The 21,897-nt window shown below is 45.0% G+C and overlaps 1 protein-coding gene and 1 pseudogene across 1 annotated transcript; both read left to right on the forward strand.

The window, feature by feature from the left end:
* The first annotated feature begins 14,343 nt into the window (after positions 1–14,343).
* On the forward strand, positions 14,344–15,792 carry LOC110542374 (keratin-associated protein 17-1). Its single transcript, XM_060386730.1, has one exon. It carries the CDS (start codon positions 15,102–15,104, stop codon positions 15,444–15,446), a length of 345 nt encoding a protein of 114 aa, XP_060242713.1. The 5' UTR covers positions 14,344–15,101; the 3' UTR covers positions 15,447–15,792.
* Positions 15,793–19,129: 3,337 nt separating this feature from the next.
* LOC110542377 (large ribosomal subunit protein uL22-like) lies at positions 19,130–21,830 on the forward strand (annotated as a pseudogene).
* Positions 21,831–21,897: the final 67 nt, after the last annotated feature.

Here is a 21,897-nt window from a genome sequence, read left to right on the forward strand (position 1 = left end):
AGATTGGGTGGCACGCAGCAGACCATCCCTACCTAGAGTAAAAATCCTTCTGAGAAAGGCATACTATGGGGGCGAGGATGATGATAAAGATGAAAACATCAAGGCTTCTCTTGGACATACTCCACATCCAATTAGCTGTAATTCCAAGGCAGCATATCCTGAGCTGAAATGCAGAGATGTAGGTGGTGAAAGAGGTGGGAGGCAAGAGATTCTTTGGTGTGGAGATGGGCTGAGGCAGTATCTAGAGTCCTAGAGATAAAATGGGGTGCGTTTCATTCAGCATTTGCAATGGAAAGAATTTTAGAAAAGTGAACGGGGCAGGGATGTAACTCAGAGTGTAGATTGTTTGCTTAACACACTTGAAGCCAGAGGTTCAACGCAAGCACTTACTGCAAATGACAGGTTTAGTGATGTATCTTGCAATCCCAGCACTCAGAAAAGTGGAGGGTGGAGGATCAGAAGTTCAATTTCCTTTTTGTCTGTGGAGTTAAAGGCCATCCCTGTTTTTTTTTTGAGACCACCCCCCTTCAAAGACTGAAACAAAAGCTAAAAACCAACCAACCAACCAACCAACCAACCAACCAAACAAACAAACAAACAAACAAACAAAAAACCAAGGAAACAGAAAAAAAAGAAAAAGCCAAAAGGAAGGAAAGTTCACATCTGTTTGATTCCCGTGCACTAAAATCAGCTTGAAGTTCTGCTGTGCAGTTGGTGCTGGAAGAAGAAAAGAAAAGGAAAAACAGAGGACAGAACAGCAGAAGGAGACAAGAAGAGAGAGCAAAAGGTAGGACGAGGAGGATGAAGAGGAAGAGAAAGAGGGGGAAAAGAAGGAGGATGAAGGGGAGGAGAAGAAAGATAGGGCAGGAAGTTAAAAAGCAGGAAATACAATGAAAAGAAGGAAAGAAAAAGTTGTCTTTTGTCTTGGACAATTTGCAAATGGCCATTTTACTTTACGGATGTTTGCAGCCCTGTGAACCACTGCCGCCTTTATCTTCCCTCACACTGAGCTGTACCCACAGCTTGCAAACATCTTTCTCAGATGAGACAGGGACAAGCCCTCCTGCTTTTCACCTTGGCACCGTGTTCTTTGAAGGCAGATTGGCTTTCCCATGTTAACAACCAGGGCACTGACAGGATTAGGCACGGAACTCGATTTTGAAAGAACTTTAGTGACAAGAACAGAGTTGCAGGGATCTTTTGAAGGAAGCTCACCGCAAAAGAGAAATTAAGAACTTAAGTGATTTGGCCACAGAATGACTGGGCTTGTGCCAATCCCCCCCCCCCCACCCCGTTCATCACATGCTTAAGGGAAAAGGCAGGAAGTTGTGTGGCTCATGGTTCCACCCAGGACCCAGCTTCGTGCCTTCATGCTTGTCCTTACTGATCTCTTGGATGAGGCTTCTCCGGTTAAATGTAAGGCTCACATTGACTGAATGAAACAATAAAAGGCGTACAATTAAAGAAAGGTTTAGATTCTAACAGAGAGAGCCCGGGTGTGGCCAAGGAAATGTTCTCTGGTATCTTTAGTGAGCATTAGGTTAAGTTAACTGATAATAAGCAATCTTATGTTAATTGCATACCCAATTAAACAAATAGATTGAAAAATATCTGCTCATGGATCTACCCAGTGGTTAAAAAAATACCTTGGATTTGTATATTAATTTATAAAACCATAAAAGCTACAATGCTATGCATATGTATGTATGTATGTATGCATGTATGAATCATATCTCTATATCATGTTTCTGAGAAGAGGAGATTGGAATAAAAATGTGTGTAAAAGTCAGGGATGTCTTCAATGTTACTTAAAAAAACAACAACATGCATTTTTATTTTGTGTGTGTTTTGCTTGTGTGAATGCTACTGCGGCAGACGTATGCAGCGCCCTTGGACGCCACCAGAGGGAGCTGGATTCCCCAGGACTAGAGTTACAGATGGATTTGAACAGCGGTGTGGGTGTTGGGAACCGAGCCCAGGTCCTCTGGGTAAGCGGCCAGAGCTCTTAACCACGGAGCCATCTCTCCAGCCTCTTCAGTGTTTTTCTTTTTAAAATCTGCTTGGTGAAACTCAGACTCCAATTCTATATATCCTTCCACATACCGGCTTCACATTGTGAGGAGAAAGGTGCAGTGTCTCCGGAAGCTTTGGTCAGGAAGTCAGCCCTCGTCACTGCCATTCACATTATTGGTTGAAGAAGGTCACTTGGTCATACCTAATCCGAAAGCGGGCAGAACTTGAGCACACTTCTGTCGCATTTTGGAAAGCTTGCGAGACAGACGGGGCTGTTTGGGGATTAGCAGCAACGAACACCGCTTGTGAGTTCCTTGGAACTTTATCTGCGGGGCTTGTTTAAGTCAAGGGTGGTTTGTCTCTCCAAAAAGATCAGTGTTCATTTCTGCCGGTACGTTTGGACACCACCAGCCGGGACCTGATTATAGCGAGGGAGCTTCGCGAACCATCCAGGCAGAGGATGAGACAGCTCTGCGCACAGCACTTTGGTGCAGCGATTGGTGGGCGGAGTCTATTTTCAGGCCACCGTTCTACGTGGCTGAGGTTCTTCGCAGACCCAGCTTCTTGGTCACCGAGGTGTTTCTTCTTAGGGTGAATCCGGGTCTTTGTGGTTTCTACCTCCCTGAAAGGCTGTAAAGGTTGAGATTCAAGTTTTCCACGTTCTGAAAATGCCACGGGGGAGAGGCAGTCCCCACGTTCAGTTCAGCCCTCTGGGCATTTTACTTTTTGCCCCCCGACAATTGTGGTGTACACACATGATCTCGCCTGTTCTTTGAGGCTTTTAAAAAACTATTTAGACGTAAACACAAACAGCATAGTTAGTTGTTTGAAGCATGTGGGTTATTTCAAATATCCCAGCCAACCATCTAATCTGAAATAGCCTTAGCATTTGCTACGGGTTCCAAGGGCACGTGGTCATCTCAGCATAAATGAATTAACTCCAAACAAAGATAAAAATTCAGTTTCTTCATCACTAGACTCATTTCAAGAGTCCCGTGGGCACAGGTAGCTGGAGCCTACTGTCCTGTGGACTGCATGCATAGAAGAAACATTTCTTTAAAAAAAATTAAAATGTGCATTTTGTGTGTGTGTGTGTGTGTGTGTGTGTGTGTGTGTGCGGCAGCATGTGTGTGGAAGTCAGAAAACAGCTTGTGGAAGCTGCTTCTCTCTTTCTACCAACCAGGTTCCAGGGATCAAACATGTGTTAGGCTTGGTGGCAAGCGTCTTTGTCCACCGAGCCATCTCCACAGCCCATGAACACAGGTTATTCTACAGCTAAACTCTGCTCCCAGATCCAAGACGAGCACCGATCGGTGACTGAGTGAGTGTGTGAGGGTCGCCTGAACCTAAAAACTCCTGGTTGATAACGCTGACTCCACTGTAATTAGAAAAATCAACTCATATTTAATTAGGAGTTCATTCAGCAGAAACCTGTTGAATGCTTTGTATATAGTGGCCACTGTAAACTGGTGAACCAGACAGCCCTGGTGTGTGTCTTTGCGTCAATCTAAACATTACGTAAGGATATTGTGAAGTCATCTTCCTTTCTCTATACACACAGGAGCAGGTAGAGACGGGTTCCCGTCCAAGCCTTGCACCTTCTAGTTAAAGTATTTGTCCTCCAAGAGCCTTAGTTTACTTACACACAAAGTGAGATGGCCTGAGGTGGCATTGTGGCTTGCTGGCATGAAGGATTTACAAAAAGAAATAAAGAACAAAGCTCAAGAAAGAATACCACCTCCCCAACTGTAAATCTTGAACAACACACTCTCTCTCTCTCTCTCTCTCTCTCTCTCTCTCTCACACACACACACACACACACACAGGCAAATCCTATCTTATAAATTGCCGAGAGTCTGGGCCAAGATGCTGTGTATGTAATGTCAGGAGATGAACGCTAGAGGCCGCCAGAACAGAGGGCATGCTTTCTCTCTTAACCCAAATTTTGTTTTATTGATTGATTAATCTGTCCTTCGACAATGTCACGCATGTGTATGCATTTTGATAACTCTCAATGCTCTCTTATCAGGCTCTCATCCTGGATAACCCCCCCCCATGTCTTTTTTTCCAGACTCCTGAGTTTTGGTTTAGTTTAACCAGAGTCACCATCTGTGTTAGCATTGGTTTGTAACCATCCCCCAGAACCTGGTGGGGTCATGGCGGGATCATCAGCGGTTGCACAGCTGAGGCAATGGTGGGGTCATCAGTGGTTACACAGCTGAAGGCACTTCCCCGCCTCCAAGCACCTATTCCCCTCCCCCATCACTTAATAGGTCAGTAGCAAATTGCTCAGTAGTGAGAGATGGGGTCCTTCAGCTCCCCTTCCTTCCATGCTCGACTGTTGAAATCTTATTCTTGATCTTATTTAACAAACTTAAAGATTGATTTATCTCATTGTATGTGTCTGAGCGTTTTGCCTGCCTCGTAGGTCCATGTAGGTCCAGTGGCAGGCATGTTGCCCTCGGAGGTCAGACAAGGCGTCAGCTCTTCTGGAACAGGGGTTACTGATGCTTGTGACCCTCGGTAGGGATGATGCTAATGGAAGCTGGGTCCTCCGCAGGAGCAGCAAATGCTGTAAGCCTCTGAGCCCTCTCTCCAGTTCCCCTGACCTTCATCTTTGCAGACCTAGGTTGGACACCCGACCTGCTGCAGCTTTGTGACTGCATGCTGCAGGCTGGAGGGTGTGTTTTGCGCTCCCTCTCCTGTCTCCTGGCTGTGACCTTTTCCCCACCCGCTTCTACAACAATGTTCTTTGAGTGTTGGAGGGGAAGGTGGGGACGTCTTTCTGAAGGCTCAGCACTCAGCTCTCATCTGTCACTTACACCCGCTATCCTGTGCAGCCACAGGTCCCCATATTCACTGCTGTTCTCTGGGGAGAAATGATTCTCTGGTGAAGGCTGGCGGCAGGCGGGCATGCTTACTTTCAAAATGTTTTTTAAGATTAGGTTCGCTCATTTTATTTAAGTGTGAATTTCTTCAGCTAGGAAAACCAAGGTGGTTTTAATAGAGGGAGCAGCGTCTGCCATGCTCGAGAATAAACGATGATACGTAGAATGACTGAGAAGAAAGCTGTGACCATAAAAGCCAGAAACAAAATGGCACACACATCCGATTTGAAGATGGAGAACAACTTTCTTTTCTTTTAAATACGTTTTTTTTAAATTTATTTTTAGTTTCTATATTTATTTTCCACCACAATCATAACCCCTCTCCTCCCCTCCCAGCCCCTCTCTCCTACTTTCTTCACCCAAACCCCATTTCCCTTGTCTTCAGAAAAGGGGAGCCCCCTCCACTCCAACCCACCCCAGAACACCGAGTGCATCAGAACTGAGGTCCCTCTCATCCACTAAGGCCAGGCAAAGTAGCCTGGCTAGGGCTAAGTGATCAGAAGCAGGCAACAGAGTCTGCATCATAGACAGCACCCGCTCAACTTACTAGGGAACCCACATGAAGATCAAAATGCCCATTGGTTACACATGGGTAGGGGGCCTAGGTCAACTCCACGCATGCTCTTTCGTTGGCGCTTCCATCTCTGTAAGCTGCCATGGGTCTAGTTTAGTTGACTCTGTTGGTCTTCTTGCAGCGTTTTTTTGTCCCCTCCAGGTCCTTCTGACCTTCCCTCACACCCTTACGCAGGCCTCCCCGAGCTCTGCCTGATGTTTGGCTGAGAGTCTCAGCATCTTATTCGATCAGCGGCTGGGGGGGTGGGTGGGAGGTGGCTCTCAGAAAATGGTTATGCTAGGCTCCTGTCTGTAAACAGAGCAGAGTGTCCTTAATGGTTCCAGCGGCTGGCTCTCTCCCATGGGGTGGTGTCAGGTTGGTCCAGGTGTTGGTTGCTTTCCCTCAGTCTCCACTTTGTCTTTATCTCTGCACATCTTGTAGACATCCCGATATCCTCCCTGAGGCCCACTCTGTCGCAGATGTCCAGCTTGTCTCAGTTGATGCCCCTGCCTTCGGTTCCTCTTTTCTTTCCAGGCCTTCAAACCTTCCCTCACTTCCCAGATCTGATCTACCCCCTTGTTTTCCTTCCCATATCCCCTCTACTTCTTCTTCCACTATCTATTCTACTTGCTCATCTGAGTGATATTCCATCCTTGTTTCTTAGCTTCTTGAGGTTCGTGATTAGTAAGTAGTATGGTTATCCTGTAATATATAGCTAAAATCCATTTATAAGCGAGTACATACCATGTGTGTCTTTCTGGGTCTGGGTTACCTCACTCAGGATGATCCTTTCTAGTTCCATTTCCATTTGCCTGCAAATTTCATGATTTCCTTGTTTTTAGTAGCTGAGTCATACTCAATTTTGGAAATGTACTGTATTTTCTTTATCCATTCTTTGGTTGAGGGACATCTAGGTTGTTTCCAGTTTCCAGCTATTATGAATAAAGCTGCTATGAACATGGTTGAGCAATTGTCCTTGCAGGACGGTGAAGCATCTTTTGGGTATGTGCCCAGGAGTGGTACAGCTAGGTCTTCAGGTAGTACCATTTCCAATTTTCTGAGAAAGCACCAGATTGATTTCTAAAGTGATTGAACAAGTTTGCACTCCCACCAGCAATGAAACAGTGTTCCCCTTTCTCCATATCCTCGCCAGCATGTGCTGCCCCTTGAGTTTTTGACCTTAGCTATTCTGACAAGTGTAAGATGGAATCTCAGAGTCATTTTGATTTGCATTTCCCCGATGACTAATGATGTTGAGGATTTCTTTCAGTGCTTCTCTGCCATTCCAGATTCCTCTGTTGAGAGTTCTCTGTCTAGCTCTGTACCCCATTTTTAAATTGGGTTATTTGGTTTGTTGGTGTTTAATTTCTTGAGTTCTTTATATATTTTGGATATTAGCCCTTTGTCAGATGAAGGGTTGGTGAAGATCTTTTTCCAATCTGTAAGCTACTGTTTTGTTCTTTTAGCAATGTCCTTTGTCTTACAGAAGCTTTCCGGTTTCATGAGGTCCCATTTATTGATTGTTTGATCTTAGAGCCTGAGCTGTTGGCATTCATGTTGAGGGACAACATGCCAATGATTCAAGGGTGGTTCCCAATTTCCCTTATAATAGATTCAGTGTTTCTGGCTTCATGTTGAGGTTTTTGAACCACTTGGAAAGAACAACTTGCAAAATGTGACAAGAAAGGAGAGAGATTTAGCCACACAAAAGAAAACTCTGTACATAAAGACATCACAGACACAATTAAATGATGCTCTGGGGCAGATTTTGAAACATCTATGATTTAGTTAGGAAAGATGAAGAGGAAAGAAAAATCAGCAGAAATAGGTAATATCCTAAGGGAGGTTGTATCTCTCTCTCTGATTTCAGTTGTGGAAAATAACAATTAATTAAAAAATAAATGCATTAATTAAGAAATATGTTCAAATAAATATGATGGGATTTCATTACTGGCCTAACAGGAATAAAATAAGATTTAAAAAATATTTATGTTTGTTTTATGTGTATGGGTGGGCCTGTATGTCTGTGTACTGTGTGCATATAACTGATACCCACAGGAGCCAGAAGATGGCATTGAATGTTTTGGAACTGGAGTTACAGAAAGTTGTGAGCTGCCGCATGAGTGCTGTGAATAAAACTGTTCCATAGAAGAACTTTATTTAAATACAGTGTCAAAAATATTTTCCTATCTTACAGCCTGCCACTTTGGATGAATGACAGTGAAAATGATGTGTGGCCCAAGCTGGCCTCGGACTCTTGATGCTCCTGCTTTCGCCTCCTGCTTGCAGGCAGCACCAAATAAAGGGACCCACAGCTGGACAATGCGCAGAAAACGAGTCGCCTTGGAACACTCAGTCCTAAACGGGGCGTCTCCTCACATCCCCTCCCTTGGGGCTCAGGGAACTCTGAGGAACAGAAGGTGGAAAGATGGTAAGAGCCCGTGGGGAGGGAAGGCACCAAGGAGACGGTGCCTTCCATGCACACCAGGACTGACACTCAGGTGACCTCACAGAGACTGTGGCAGCATGTGCAGGACCTGCACAGGCCAAAGCCAGATGGGGCCCAGTGCTGAGAGGGGAAGTGGACCCAAGCTCCTATCCCTGACCTAGAAGCTATCTCCGGCTGATAAAAGCTTGCAAAGGAAAATTCTATTTTTCCAGGGGAGGCTCACCCGCATACAGACCACATTTAAGGGCAGGCTCTATGCCCGGAAGTAGATGGACAACACAAAATAAACTCAATGGTGTTTTTGGAGTTTTTTCCCCTGTAGATCTCATGCTTATATATTATGGTTTCCAATTTTGCTTTTATGGGTTTTCTTTGTATGCCTGTGTGTGTGTGTGCGTGTGTGTGTCAGAGTCTGTATTTGCTACTTGTGCTTTTGAGGACTCTCTCTCTCTCTTTCTCTCTCTGCTCATTTGTTTTGTCCTATTCTTACCTCACCTCCTCTCCTTTTCCCTCCCCTCCCCTTATCTTATCTTATTATTTTAGGTGCCTGTCAGTATTCTAATGAGAGAGAAAAAAAAAGTGGAAGGGTTTGGATAGGTGAGGCAGTAGGGAGGATCTAGGGGAGGGAACACCGTAATCAGAGTATGTTGTATGGCAAAATATCTATTTAAAAATAACATAAGAGAGAATATATTTGATACTGAAAATGCAAAGTTCAGTGTGAAGCTCCACGGCTTTAAAATGCCCCCTCTAACTCTATAGAAGTTCAGTGAGATGTGACGACATTAGGTTTGGTTGATCTTGATATGTGATGTGTTTTATTTGTAAGTTTTTAAAAATATACAATAAAGCTGGTAACATTTAAGAAAAATCTATGGATACAACTAAATACAAACAAAATGTTTATTTTCTTCAGGGCAAACTGTTCTCATCCAAGAAGATTAAAAAAAAAAACAAAACAACCAAAACAACAGTAAGATGGGCAATGGCATGAGATGAAAAGATAATTCACCAGAGAGGGAGCCCGGCTAGCATTTAAACATGCAACCAAGATGCAAATTAACCTTGCTATCTTTCCTGTATCAGGCGGGCAAGGTCACATTCCTTGACAACCATCCTGCAGGTTAAGCATGAAGAGAATGGAGCAGAGTGCTGAGGGGAGTGTAATTTGGTACCTTTATGAAGGGTGATGTGGCAGCATCGATGGAATTTACCAAGGCAAGAACTCATTGACCCAGTGATCTCTCTTCGAAGAGTTTATATCGGGGAAATACCAACGTAGGTGTAAACCCATTTTAAATACAGTTATTCTCCACAAGGTGGTTATCGTAGGAAATTATCAGGAATAGCAGAAGTGACCTGAATGTCTTACAGAGGTAATTGGTTAATGTAAGGCTGCTGCTATAAAAGAATAGAATCCTACGAAGAGCTTTTTTTATGTACCTGGTGTTGGAATGATCTGAAAGTCTTGATAAAGGGTGGGGAATCCATGCTAAGAACATCATGTGTAGGTCTTTAAAGGGAAGTAGAGGCAGGTTTTTCCTGGGGTTCATGCTACTGCTAAAACGGAGCCTGTCTGTTTTCTGCCTTAGTCAGTCAGGCCCTCTGCAGAGGCTTGAGTTAGAACCTGGGACCCATCGCTGCCTGGCTGCTGGCATTTCCACCAGGTGGATGGGAAAGAGAATAGAGGGGTTAAGTAAGCAGCTAAGTTCTGCTAAGCCTTGGCCACCTGACATGGCATGAAAAGCAATGAAAGAGGGCTGGCAGGGGTCGCCAGAAAGCACCTGGGTCTCTCAAAGGAGAGCAATGACGGATAATGGGGAGATAAGGAAAGCTACAGCCCCAGAGGGGACATCTAGGGCCAGACCAAAACCAGGCAAAGAAGGAGGGGAGCCTTTGGCAGTCATCCTAAGTGAGGGTGACGTGGCCATGCCTGGCTCCTGCCCTGCTCTCTCCCTAGAGAAGCTGTGAGGCTAGGCAGCTTGCTCAGCTCCCCTGCCCCGGGCTCCTAGCCAGCTACCCAGCTATGCCCTTGACCCCTCTATTGTACAGTAGCTAGTGGCACAGGGCCCCCCTCATGGGAGGGAGACAGGCTGCCCGCCACCTCCCACCCTCACGGCATTACACACATAGGTTCACTTGCCTCCTGGAGAGGCTCCGGTGGCACTAAGCGGCAGCCCGTGTCTGCATCCCCTAAGCAGGCCTCTGGGCTCTTGGTTTGGGAGGCTCTGCCTTTGCCTCTCTAGAGCTTAAAGAAGCCCAAGGCCTGTCTCAGCAGCAGGTGTGACCAGTGAATGGCGGGGGGGGGGGGCATTTCCCCAGACAGCCCGTGTCTCTGTTGCTGTGTTTGCTCTTTTGTCATCTCTGCATTAGATCAGACAGGAGAGAATTGAACTCTCCAAGCCCTCTTCTTAGGGGTCCAGCTCATCTTGTACTCACCTGGGAGTGATGGGAGGCAGAGTCACAGTTACTTCTTATTTAGGTGAGGTTCAGAGACCCAGGTTCTCAGCCACCTAAGGCTTATGGGAAATACTCATCCAGCCCTACCCACTTCCAGTCTAGACCTGTTCCCTCCTTTTCTCTGAGGGACTGCTATTGCTCAGGTTGCATTCTTGGACATCTGCCGTTATTGCTACTACCTAGGTCAAAGCTCATCTTTATCACTTCTCTCTATGCTGCTCACAATCTCTATCCCAAGATTTTTTTTTTTTTTTTTTGTGGGGGACAGGGTAATTGAGTCCAGTGGCTTGGCTTCCACTACCCTATTCCCAGGGAAGGTGGGTCCCCCACTTCCAGATTGCCACAGTAGACTCAGGGGAGTACACTCCATGCTGACTATCAAGTGAGTGTAGGGGCTACCTTCCTTCCCATTCTGTTTCAGAGGGCACCCATGATTTATCCCTGCCTGGGGTTCTCCATCAAATTTTCTTTTTGAAATTAGTTGAATTAAAGAATCATTGTTTTGGAGGGAAATATCCCTATGTATTTAATGAAACACACACACACACACACACACACACACACACACACACACACACACACACTTTAGTGTATAACCACAATAGCAGGTGGTTATATAAGCTCAGGTGACTGGCCATTGTGTCCTGTATTCTATCTACGTCTATATTGTGAGTTACCCGCCAGAGAAGACTGCCTGGAATGATTCAAGCCAATAGAAATACTGGCCAACAGCTATACTGGCTATCAGGGACCCCAGGGCCGTCCTGAGCCTTTCTCAGGGTATGCTTCTAAGTGAAAAAACCACATCCTGTCTCGGCACACATTGGTTAGCAAGATTAGTTAGCCAGAAGCAGAACTACAGAAGCCAAAAAAGCATGGTTAGTTTTTTGTTTTGTTTTGTTTCGTTTTGTTTTTGTTTGTTTTTAGGAACTTTCCCTGAACTATGGACTTTGATGGATTAGGCTTTTGTTCTGATTTTGGCAGATGCTGCTGCCTGCATGCTATTTTCCTGGGCCTGAATGGTACTTCCATCATGGTGTCAGTTGTGCTACGATACGGAGATCAGTTACGTGTGTGTTCATTTCATCGCAGCGACTCTGTGAAACCGGTGTTATTGTTATGTTACTAGATAAGGAGTGAGGAGCATAGAGGTGTCACATAAATTCTAGAAACAGAGAGGGGTTGGATGAAAGGCGAGAGCACTGAATGATGGGAGAAGGGAGACAAAGAAGACTCTTTATTAAATTCTTTTTTGTGTGTGTATTTTAAAAATAATCTTGGATATTAGTTTATTGCTACTATAGCTGGGTATTAGTCTATGAAAGAAGCTTATGTAACTCAGGGTTCAGGGTGTTCAATGCCATACTGTGGACATCAGCACATGGGAGAGTAAGAAAAGGAGAGAGAAAGAGAGAGAGAGAGAGAGAGAGAGAGAGGGAGAGAGAGAGACGGAGAGAGAGAGAGGGAGAAATGTTACCAGACAGGAAACCTTGAATGAGATCTCTGCCTCAGAAGGGACATCAGAGGGAATCACTCCAGAGACCAGCATTCCCTTCTGGAGGGCAGCATTTCAATGACCTCCTAGGCCACACCTCTTAAGGGTCCTACAGTGTCTTAAGTTAAAGTAGTGAGGACCATGCCCCCAACACACAGACTGGGGGAACACACACCTTATCCAAATTGTAGTCAAGACTCTGAGAATGCATCGCCTGTCACAAAAAATAACGGCAGGGAAGGATGTGTGTGCTGTGGGCATTGCTGTATTATGCCTGTATCCCAAGTGCCAGGCTGGGGGCCGTTCTGTGGCAGGGACACTTGGCCAGGAAACAGGACACTTGGTGATGAGTCCAATCTATCATTAATGTCTCTCTCGGGGCACTGCTATCATTTTTCAAAGTATGCAAGCACATTCAGATTGTTAAATTATGTCTGTTTTTTTTTGTTTGTTTTGTTTTGCCAATTTGATAGTCTATGTCGCCTTAGAAATTTGTAAGCATGACTTTGTAAACACTCACATCCTGACTTAATATAAGACAGGGATGCATTTGGAGATCCATCTTCTATAACTCCCAACTTAACTGAGTGCTTAGTTTCTAGGAGGAAGGAATGACGAAGAACAGCACTTTTCTGCCCGTGGGTCGTGACTTTTTTTATGGGGGGGTGTCTCATATCAGATATTCTGAATATCATATATTTACTTTATGATTCATAACAATAGCAAAATAGCAGCTATGGGGTGGTAACAAAAATAATTTCATGCTTTTGGGGGAGGGGTGTCACCATAACATGAAGAACTGTACTAAAGGGTCACAGCGTTCGGGGGGTTGAGAACCGCTGATGTAGAGTATTTCCTAGGATGTGGCGTTAGGGTGGAACAGCCCAGTGCCATCTCAGGAAATCCAAATGCTCAGATTACCACTCAAGGTAATTTTGATGTGAAACCAGCCTTAGAACCTGGACCCAGTGATGGATGGTTCAGGGATTCTCCATTCCCCAGGTGCCCTATCCGGTAAATTACTGGAATCCACATCAGGTCCAAGTTGTGCATTTCCCATTCTTCTTCCACTTTTGCCCCAATCTGAGCCTGCTTAACTTTTCTTAGAGGTGGCTTCCCTTCCATCCCATCTCCAAAGAAACGGGGAGGGGCTGTGTTATTTGGCCCAGATTCCTACCTGTACCCCTTAATCCCTTGGCTGAGGGTGGAGCCCCTTGGCTCTGGGGCTGCATTATCATCCCTAGAGTGTGGCAAGGTCTCAAGACTCAAAGTGGAGACAGGAATGTTCGCCCAGCTCAGAACTTGCCCTCAGAGCCTAATCTGTGGACTCTCATCTCTTCCCCAAAGCGTTTGATTCCCTGGGACGGCGCTGGGTTGTTTCACACTAATGCCACATCCTGGCAGATGATCTACATCATTCCCACTTGGGTGTCTGTTTCCTTCTTCCTTCCTTCCTTCCTTCCTTCCTTCCTTCCTTCCTTCCTTCCTTCCTTCCTTCCTTCCTTTCTTCCTTCCTTTCTTCTTCTTGAAACTCAGCATTCAATTAAGTTAGGAATTTAATTCAGTAAGAAAACTAGGAGAAGTAATAAAACCACAGGCGAGGTTTTAACTGAAGTTGGCTGCCTAGAAACTGTATAACCACAGAGAATCCATGGCTTTGTCGATGGCAGTTGTATCTGTCCACGTATTCAACAGTCCCATTTCCGTTTGTACAGGTTTATTTATTTTATGTAGATGGGTGTTTGGTCTGCATGGATATCTATGCACTGCTCACGTACCTGGTACCCACAGAGGTCAGAAGAGGGCGCTGGATCTTCTGGAACTGGAGTTACAGATGGTTGTTAGCTGCCATGTGGGTGCTGGAAACTAAAGCTGGGTCCTCTGCAAGAGTAACAAGTGTTCTTAAGCGTTTAGTTCCCTCTCCCTCTCTCCCTTCCTCTTTCCTTTTCCACTCCTTCTCTTTCTTCTCTTTTCTCGTTTTCCTTCTTTACTTCCTTTCTTCCTTCTTTTTTCTGCCTCCCTTCCTCCTTTTCTTCCTTCTTTTCTCCCCTTCCATTTCTCCCTCCTTCCTTTCTTCCATTTTCCTTCTTCCCTCATGCCTGTTTTTCCTTCTTTCTCTCTTCCTCTCTCTCCTTCTTTCATTTATTTTTACCTTTACCTTCTCATTTTCTTCACTTGCTTCCTTCCTCCTTCCCCTCTTCTTTCCTTCCTTCCTCCCTTCCACCATACCTCTTATCTTCCTTTCATCTTTCCCACCCTCCTCCCCTCTTCATTTCTTTGTCCCTCCCTCCTTTTCTTCTTCCCTCCCTCTTTCTCCTTTTTTTCATTTCCTTTTCCTTTCTTATTTTCTCTTCCCTCTTCTTACTTCTTCTTCCTTCTTCCCTCCCTTCCTCCTTTCTTTTCTCACTTCATTCCTTTCTTTTCTCCCCCCGCCTTCTTCCGTTCCTTCTTCCCTCCCTCATCTCCATCTTGCATTGGGAAGGCCTGAGGCTGTGGGTAGCAGGTGTTGCCGTGAGCTGTGTGAATGTCCAGCTCATCGCAGCCTGGAGAGAATGTGGCTCCCTGTCCTTCTGCAGTTTTATGACGAGTCTATCTGCATTTCACAAGTCAGTTATTACTCGTGACTGATGCTCACCCGCCAAGCCTGAATAAACAAAAGTGCACCACGCATCCACATACCTCACACAGACACAAATATTTGCTTTGTTCACGTGGCTGGGAAGAGAATGCCATTCTACCAGGGATGAGCCACAGCACCAGACCCTCCACAGCAGTCCCTGAGCAAGCAGAAGCCTCACCCCGTTCTTACTCTTCTAGTTTCCTAGGGTCAGCATCCACGAAAACAGGTTACATGGCCAGCGAGAAGAGTCTCCTCCTTGCCGCCAGAGAAGATGTGGGAGAGGAGCCAGAGCAGATAGATTCCTTGGCCGGCTTCCCTTCCTCTCTCCAACCTGGGCTAATGACAGGTCTTTTCCCAGATGTATTTTTACCCTCTGGACAAATAGCAGTTGGGACGAGTGGGGCTTTTTTTTATGAGTTGAGGTACGCACGGCTGGAAAATAAACAGCCGGCTAATGAGACGTTCTTATGGAAACCAGAATAAATAATAACAAAGCAAACATCCTGTGCCCCGTGCCAGCACCCCCGGGTGAGGGGATATAAAAGCTGCCGTCCAGCTGGCCGCTGTCAGACCTAGGGGAAATTCGGCCGCGTTCCTGACCTGCGACCTTACCGGCTGGGACCATGGGATGCTGCCCGGGAGACTGCCTCAATTGCTGCTCCCAGGAACAAGACTGCTGTGAGGAGTGTTGCTGCCAACAGGGCTGCTGCAGCTGCTGCGGCTCGTGCTGCGGTTGCTGCGGCTCCTGCTGTGGCTGCGGAGGTTCTGGCTGCGGAGGCTCTGGCTGCGGATCTGGCTGCTGCGGGTCTGGCTGCTGCGGATCTGGCTGCGGGGGCTGCGGATCTGGCTGCGGGGGCTGCGGGGGCTGTGGAAGCAGCTGCTGTGGCAGCGGGTGCTGCGGCTCGAACAGCTGCGGTTGCTGTGGTCCGGTGTGCTGTCAGCCCTCACCTGTGTGCGAGACGAAATGAAGACTTTCCCCGCTGTAACTGAGGGGAGAGCCTGCACCCGCTCCCTATGGAAACCTCCTCCTCTCCTGACCCCTTCACATCTCCAAGACAGTGACCTGCCTCTCATGTTATTTCTGAGAGGAGAGCTTGCCCTGGTGTCTAAGGCACTCAGGACCAAAGAGCCATTTCCTGGCGAGAAATTAAAGCTGGGTTCCAAAGAGGTGGTCACCAAGTTCAATTTCCCTGGCTCTGTTTGCCTGAGGTCAAATGCCTTGAAGCCATGAGGCATTCTCTTAAGCTTTGGACCTCTTGGTCCACCCTAGCTTTCTGCTCCTCTGAAACTTTGTCAACTTTTTAATAAATTCAAGCATGCTGGCTACCCTATCAGTCTTCTTGCCTCTTCCTTCAACCCTCCTAGGGACTACTAGGAAGATTTTCTTTGGCGTCCAGCTAGGGACTGCTCAATGTTTGTTGATCTCCTGAAGCAGGGTCCAGGGAGGCTGGTTAGAGCTGTAGATTCTGGAGCCCTCCTTGAACGGTAAGGGATGCTTCAGGGGTGTGGCCTGGGCATCTGCGTTTTTAACAGGAACACAGGTAATTCTTTACACGGAGGGTGGAGGTTGGAGGCAGATTGTAGATAGAAGCCTCTGAGCACAGTGTGAGATTCACCTTGGGAGGCTTTGGCCAATACCTGGGTGACACCATTAGCAGTGGTACCTAGTAGCTCAAGGACCTGGGATGCCTGAGCGCCATGTTTCTAAAAGCTTCAAGCTGATTCTAGCTGTGTTTAATCATGCCCAGGATGCATGCCTACTTTCTTTATTGTGGTTCCAGGATAGTTCTGCAGGACTTCAAGATTGGCCTGAATCTCATGACAAAGTGGGAGGAGGTAAAAGAATGTTATTATTATTATTTTTTTCAATGCTAGAGATTGAATGTACGCATGCCAGGCAAAACTCCTACCACTGGGCTGCATTCTCAGGCTTTCTCTTACTTTTTGTCCTGAGACAGGGTCTCTCACTAAGTTGCCCTGGCTGGCCTTAAACTTACAGCCCTCCCGCCTCAGCCTTCCAAGCAGCTGGCATTATAAACTCATCCCATGTTGGCTGTGAACGGCAGGGAATACCGTGGCCAGACTGTGTGAACACACAGTTTCTGAGGGTATTTGTGTGGTTCTGACTCTCACCCTCATGTTTTGGTCTTGGCTCCCTTCTGGGAGCAGGTTTTGTTTTGTTTTTGTCTTGGATCCAGCTGCAGATACTCTACTGAGAGGAAGGGAAGGGGCACAGGTACTGAAAGAGCCTAGCTGGGAAGTTAAAACTCAAATGATAGTGGATTCAACTTGTTAAAAAAAATGTTTTTAAGTGGGACGTCGTTAAAATAAAATCTTTCCTTCCATGGGGAGAACAGTTTTTGTTTTTAATTTTACAAAGAAAAGAGAGGGAATGACCGGGTCTCACTGTGTAGCTCTAGCTGGCCTGGAACTCCTTATGTAGCTCGAGCTGGCCTTGAACTCATTTGCCTGCCTCTGTCTCCTTAGTGCTGGTTTTAAAGGCATGTGCCTTAATTCCTTGCCATATATACATTATATAAAGGATATATTATATATAAAGGATATACTTATTATATCTAAAGAATATATATTGCATAAAGGATATATTATATAAAATGATATGTTATATAAAATATATATTATATATAAGAGTATATATAAAGAATATATTGTACACATATAAAGAATATATATTATATAAAGAATATGTATGTCACATAAACAAATATATATTACATAAAAGATATGAATATTACTATAAAGGATATATATTATATATCTGATATCTGACTATAAACAGAACAATGGTTCTTAAAAGGAAGCAAACTATAGGAGCATAGAAAGGAGAAACAGCCATTGGATGCTCAGGTTTTCTTACTGAAACATGTTTCAGGATGCCCCTCATCAGCAAATTCACGAGCAGGAGCAGGAGGCTGCTTCTACTATGAGGCTTTTTAAATTTGTTCTTGTTTCACACACACAAAAATAATCTCTCAAAAAGCACATTTTTTTTTGCGAATTTCATAAACTTTTACAATGTATTTTACTGCTGTGTAATTTACATATGATTAAATGCTACCATTTTTGGCATCCAGTCCGATCAGATCTGACTATCATACATCCTGTACTTGTGGTATCATGGTGCATTCGGTTCATGGAAGGTTCCATCATCCACCAGATTCCCTGGTTTCTTCTTTCAGTAGTTCTTCCTCCCTTGACCCTGGCAGCAATGAGCTCCTTATAGTATAGGCACTCTGCCATGTCTGGGATTTCGTTAAGAAAGAAATCATACAGAGGTCTTCTCGTTTAGCGGGACAGCTTTGATACTCATTCACATTGCTGCCAGTATCAATTTTGTTTCTCTCTCTGTGTGTGTAAGCGCATGTGCCGTGTTCCTCTGCGTGACTGCATATGTGCATTTGGGTGTACATGCAGCATTGGGTACGTTCCCTGGGCATTGTTCACCTTTTCCCTCTTGAGTCAGGGTCTCTCAAAGCTCTGGAATTCCTCAAGTAGGTAGAATGGTTGGTCAGTGAGTTTCAGGGATCCACCTGTCTCCACTTTCTTAGCACTGGGATTGCAAGAACTAGCTGCTGTGCCAAGCTGAGAACAATAACAACATGGGTCCTGGGAATCAAACCCAGGTCCTTGTTCTTGTTCAACAAGTACCTTGGGTTTCATTGTATGGATAGACAATATTGAAAATTCATTCATTAAACAAAAGGTGCTTGAGGTGTTCATAATGTTTAGTCATTGGAAGTAAAACTTTCAGGAGCATTCATGCACAAGATTTATATAAACGTAAGTTTTCGTTTATTCTGGAAAATACTTAGAAATTGTATTTCTGGGAAAATGGCAATCGAATGTTTAAATATGTGAAAAAAAATTAAATTGTTTTGCAAAGCGGTTGTGCTATTTTGTATTCTAATTAGCCATGTCTGAGGGTTCCAGTTGCTTAATGCCCTTCTTAGCACTTGATATTATCAGTCTTTTTAGTTTCAACCATTATATGTATGCATATATGTACATGTACTTTTCTATAGCCAATTATGCTTTCAAGTTTGTTTTATTATGAAAAATGGCTGTAGGGTGTCTTGCTTTTAGAAGACATGCGATTTGACTTTGCTCTCTTCCCATCTCAGACTCTATTGTTTTAATTTCTTTTTATTCTGCATATACTTGGCCTCTTGAAGAGAGACTTTTTTAATCACAGCTGCAGAAGAAACATCCTGCCAGCGACTGGGACACTGGGGCAAACCCGCCGAAAGACCGGTGGCTCTGCACGGAGTCCCTGTGATTCAGAGCAGCTGATCAGTCCATTGCTCATGGCCGTGTTACCCGGATGCATGAGTAGAGGTAGTGATTTCTTTGAGCTACCAGCAAGGGCGGCCCTTCTTAGTGGTACACGGAGGTTCTCATTTGTCCATCCAGTAAATAGTAATTGTGCACCGCTTACATACCAGTCTCGACTCTGGGTGCCAGGCGTGCGGCACTGAATAGGCTAAGTCCTTGCCCTTATGCTACCTGGATGATGCTGAAAGGTGAGCAGCGCTTTAAAGATGGATCAAGTAGCCTACGTAGTCAGAAAAGCTGCCAGTTCACTTAGCGGGGGAGGATTCTTTGAGGAGCTAACACCCCAGTACGAAGGACAATGCCCTGTCAGCTCTCATCAGAGAGTTCTCTTTTTGAGAGAATCGTCACCAGCCACAATTCCATCACCGGCTTAGCTGGGGAAGGGAAGCAGGTGGGGAGGACCTACCTATGAGTGGCAGGGAGCTGAAGAACTCTCCACCTCTCCCTCTACAAGGCTGTTGGAAGGTAGCTCCTTCACCACTGCTCAGAAGGCATATCTCAAAGAATGGTTGTCCCTTCTAGTCTCAACCTTGGATGCTTCTAGATTCTTCCTCCTTAAACCCTCTCCTACTGCTCTAGTCGGAAGAGTTGACAGATCTGGGTTGTCACCAGGATGCTTTTGGGTAACTGCCCAGATTTGTTACGGTTTCTCTCTGTCTTTAAATTTGTCCTATTCCTCCCGTCTCCATAGGAAGAGGTTTCTAAAATCACAAACCCATTGCTTCCAAGTACCATTGTTAAATCTAATATCTAACTCAAGACTTCCTATAGCTTGGAGCTTAGGTAACCACTATGGACCCACCACTGTCTCTTCCTGTCTCCTGTGCTCTTCATCCTGACTGTGCCAACTGTATCAGCTGTCAAACTATTTCCCAAATGTATCCTACTCTTGTGTCTTTGGTTTCCACAGGCAGGGCTTTATCACCATTCCTTGACTATTCTCTTGGCCATCTTATTTATTACTTGTGAATAACTTTCCCAATTTCACAAACCCCATATAAATATTTCTTCCAGTATCCTCAAAGTGCTTGTACAGTCTTCTATTACAATAATCATTACTATATGTCATAATTGCTCATGGGTGTGTAAATCTCTCTCTTTCTATGCTTTTGGCTCTTTTGAGCCAGGGTTTCTCTGTATAGCTCTGACTGTCCTGGAACTCACTCTGTAGACTAGGGTGGCCTTGAACTCAGAGAGCTGCCAGCCTCTGCCTCTTGAGCACTTGGATTAAAGGTGTGCACCACTACCACCTGGTTGTAAATCTCTCTTTTAAGCTGTAGCACGTGACTGAAATTGTTGGTTGTTCTTTTGTATCCCCCTGTGCTGTCCTAGTTGAGATAAATCAAAGAGAAACTGAATGAATAATTGCATACATTAATGTATGAAGGAACAGGTGATTGATAGCAAATGGATCAACTTTCCAGGGTAGGCTAAACTATACTAATGCTGAAAACAGGCATGACTGGCCTTTCATTGGGCAAAAAGGCCTAGCTTTGGTGTTTGAAAACCTGTGGTTCATTTCTCACCTCTATTCAAATAGTAGCAAAGAGGAGTCTTTGTAATGCTTTAGGGACCAAACTGGAAAGCCACTTTGTTTTCTTTTCAGTTTATGAATCCTGGAAGTCTCTTCCTTTAAAAAACATTTTGAAAAGCAGGCCAATCAGTTCATGTCAAAGACAGTCCCTGTTCCTATTACAGTGGAAGCCACTTGGATACTGAACTGCCATGGGCTACATCTGTGCAGGGGTCTTAGGTTATCTCCAAGCATAGTCCTTGGTTGGAATATCAGTCTCAGGAAAGACCCCTGTGCTCAGATTTTTTGGTTCTATTGCTCTCATTGTGGAGTTCCTGTCCTCTCCAGATCTTATTGTTTCCCACTTCTTTCATAAGATTCCCTGCACTCTGCCCAAAGTTTGCCCATAAGGCCACAGAAGAAGACAATGCAGCCACTCCTGATGAGACCTAATTGACTAGGATCAGAAGGAAGGAAAAGAAGACCTCCCCTATCAGTGGACTTGGGGAGAGGCATGCATGCAAAGGGTGGAGGAAGGGAACCACAGGGGGATATGAAGTGAATAAAGTGTAATTAATAAAGAATTAAAAAAATAAAAATAAAAAATTTGATATTTGCTCTTCCTGTAAGTGGCCTGAGGTGATCCGTGAAGATAGTTCTCTACTCTCTTGACCTAGTAAACCCTACAAAAATCATGCAAATCAAGGGGTTCAAATCTTTGTGTTTGATTTAAGAATACCTGGGACATGAACTCATGGACTGGCTCTTTGATCACCTCCACCTGAAGGGGGAGCAGCCTTACCTGTCTTGATGAGACCTGATAGATTAGGGTCAGATAGAAAGGGAGGAGGACCTGCTCTGTCATTGGACTGGGGAAGGGGCATAGGAGAAGGACAGGGAGAAGAAGAGGAAGGAAAGGTGGGATTGGGAGGGGATGGGAGAGAGAGATACATCTGGGATACAAAGTGAATAAACTGTAATTGATAAAAATAAAAAAGAACACCTGGGAAACTGCCCAGCCCCCAAGGATTTGCATATCAGAAACAGTACCAAGTATCTGAAAGACGTCACCTTAAAGAAGCCATATGTGCCATTCCAGCCGTATACTGGAGGAGTTGATAGTGTGCCCGGGCCAAACAGTGGGGCTGGGGACACAGGATAAGTGGCCAAAAGAGGGCTGAATTTTTGCTGCACATGCTTAAAAATGTAAAGACTAATGCCAAATGTAAGAGCTTAGATGTAGATTCTCCAGTCATAGAGCATATCCATTGAGCAAAGCACCTAAGATTGCCTGATAATTTTACAGAGCTCATGGCCTTATTAACTCACGCATGAACACCCCCCTCCCCCGCCACATCGAGTCCATCCTCACTGAAGAGGAACAAATTGTTCCAAGGCCAGAAGGAAGGTTGCACAGAAGAAAAAGATAATCCCAGAAGAAAGTGAAGAAACAAAAACTTACAACAGTGGGATAAACTCAGCCTAAAATAAATGCAGATAAAAATTAATATCATCACACTTCCTTATTTTGTATGTCTCTGTGTGTGGGTATG

The sequence above is a fragment of the Meriones unguiculatus genome, chromosome 7 (genome assembly GCF_030254825.1).
Source record: "Meriones unguiculatus strain TT.TT164.6M chromosome 7, Bangor_MerUng_6.1, whole genome shotgun sequence".
Taxonomy (NCBI): domain Eukaryota; kingdom Metazoa; phylum Chordata; class Mammalia; order Rodentia; family Muridae; genus Meriones; species Meriones unguiculatus.

Excerpts from the sequence above, each read along its gene's own strand:
- LOC110542374 (XM_060386730.1), top strand. The coding sequence starts at position 15,102 with ATGGGATGCTGCCCGGGAGACTGCCTCAATTGCTGCTCCCAGGAACAA.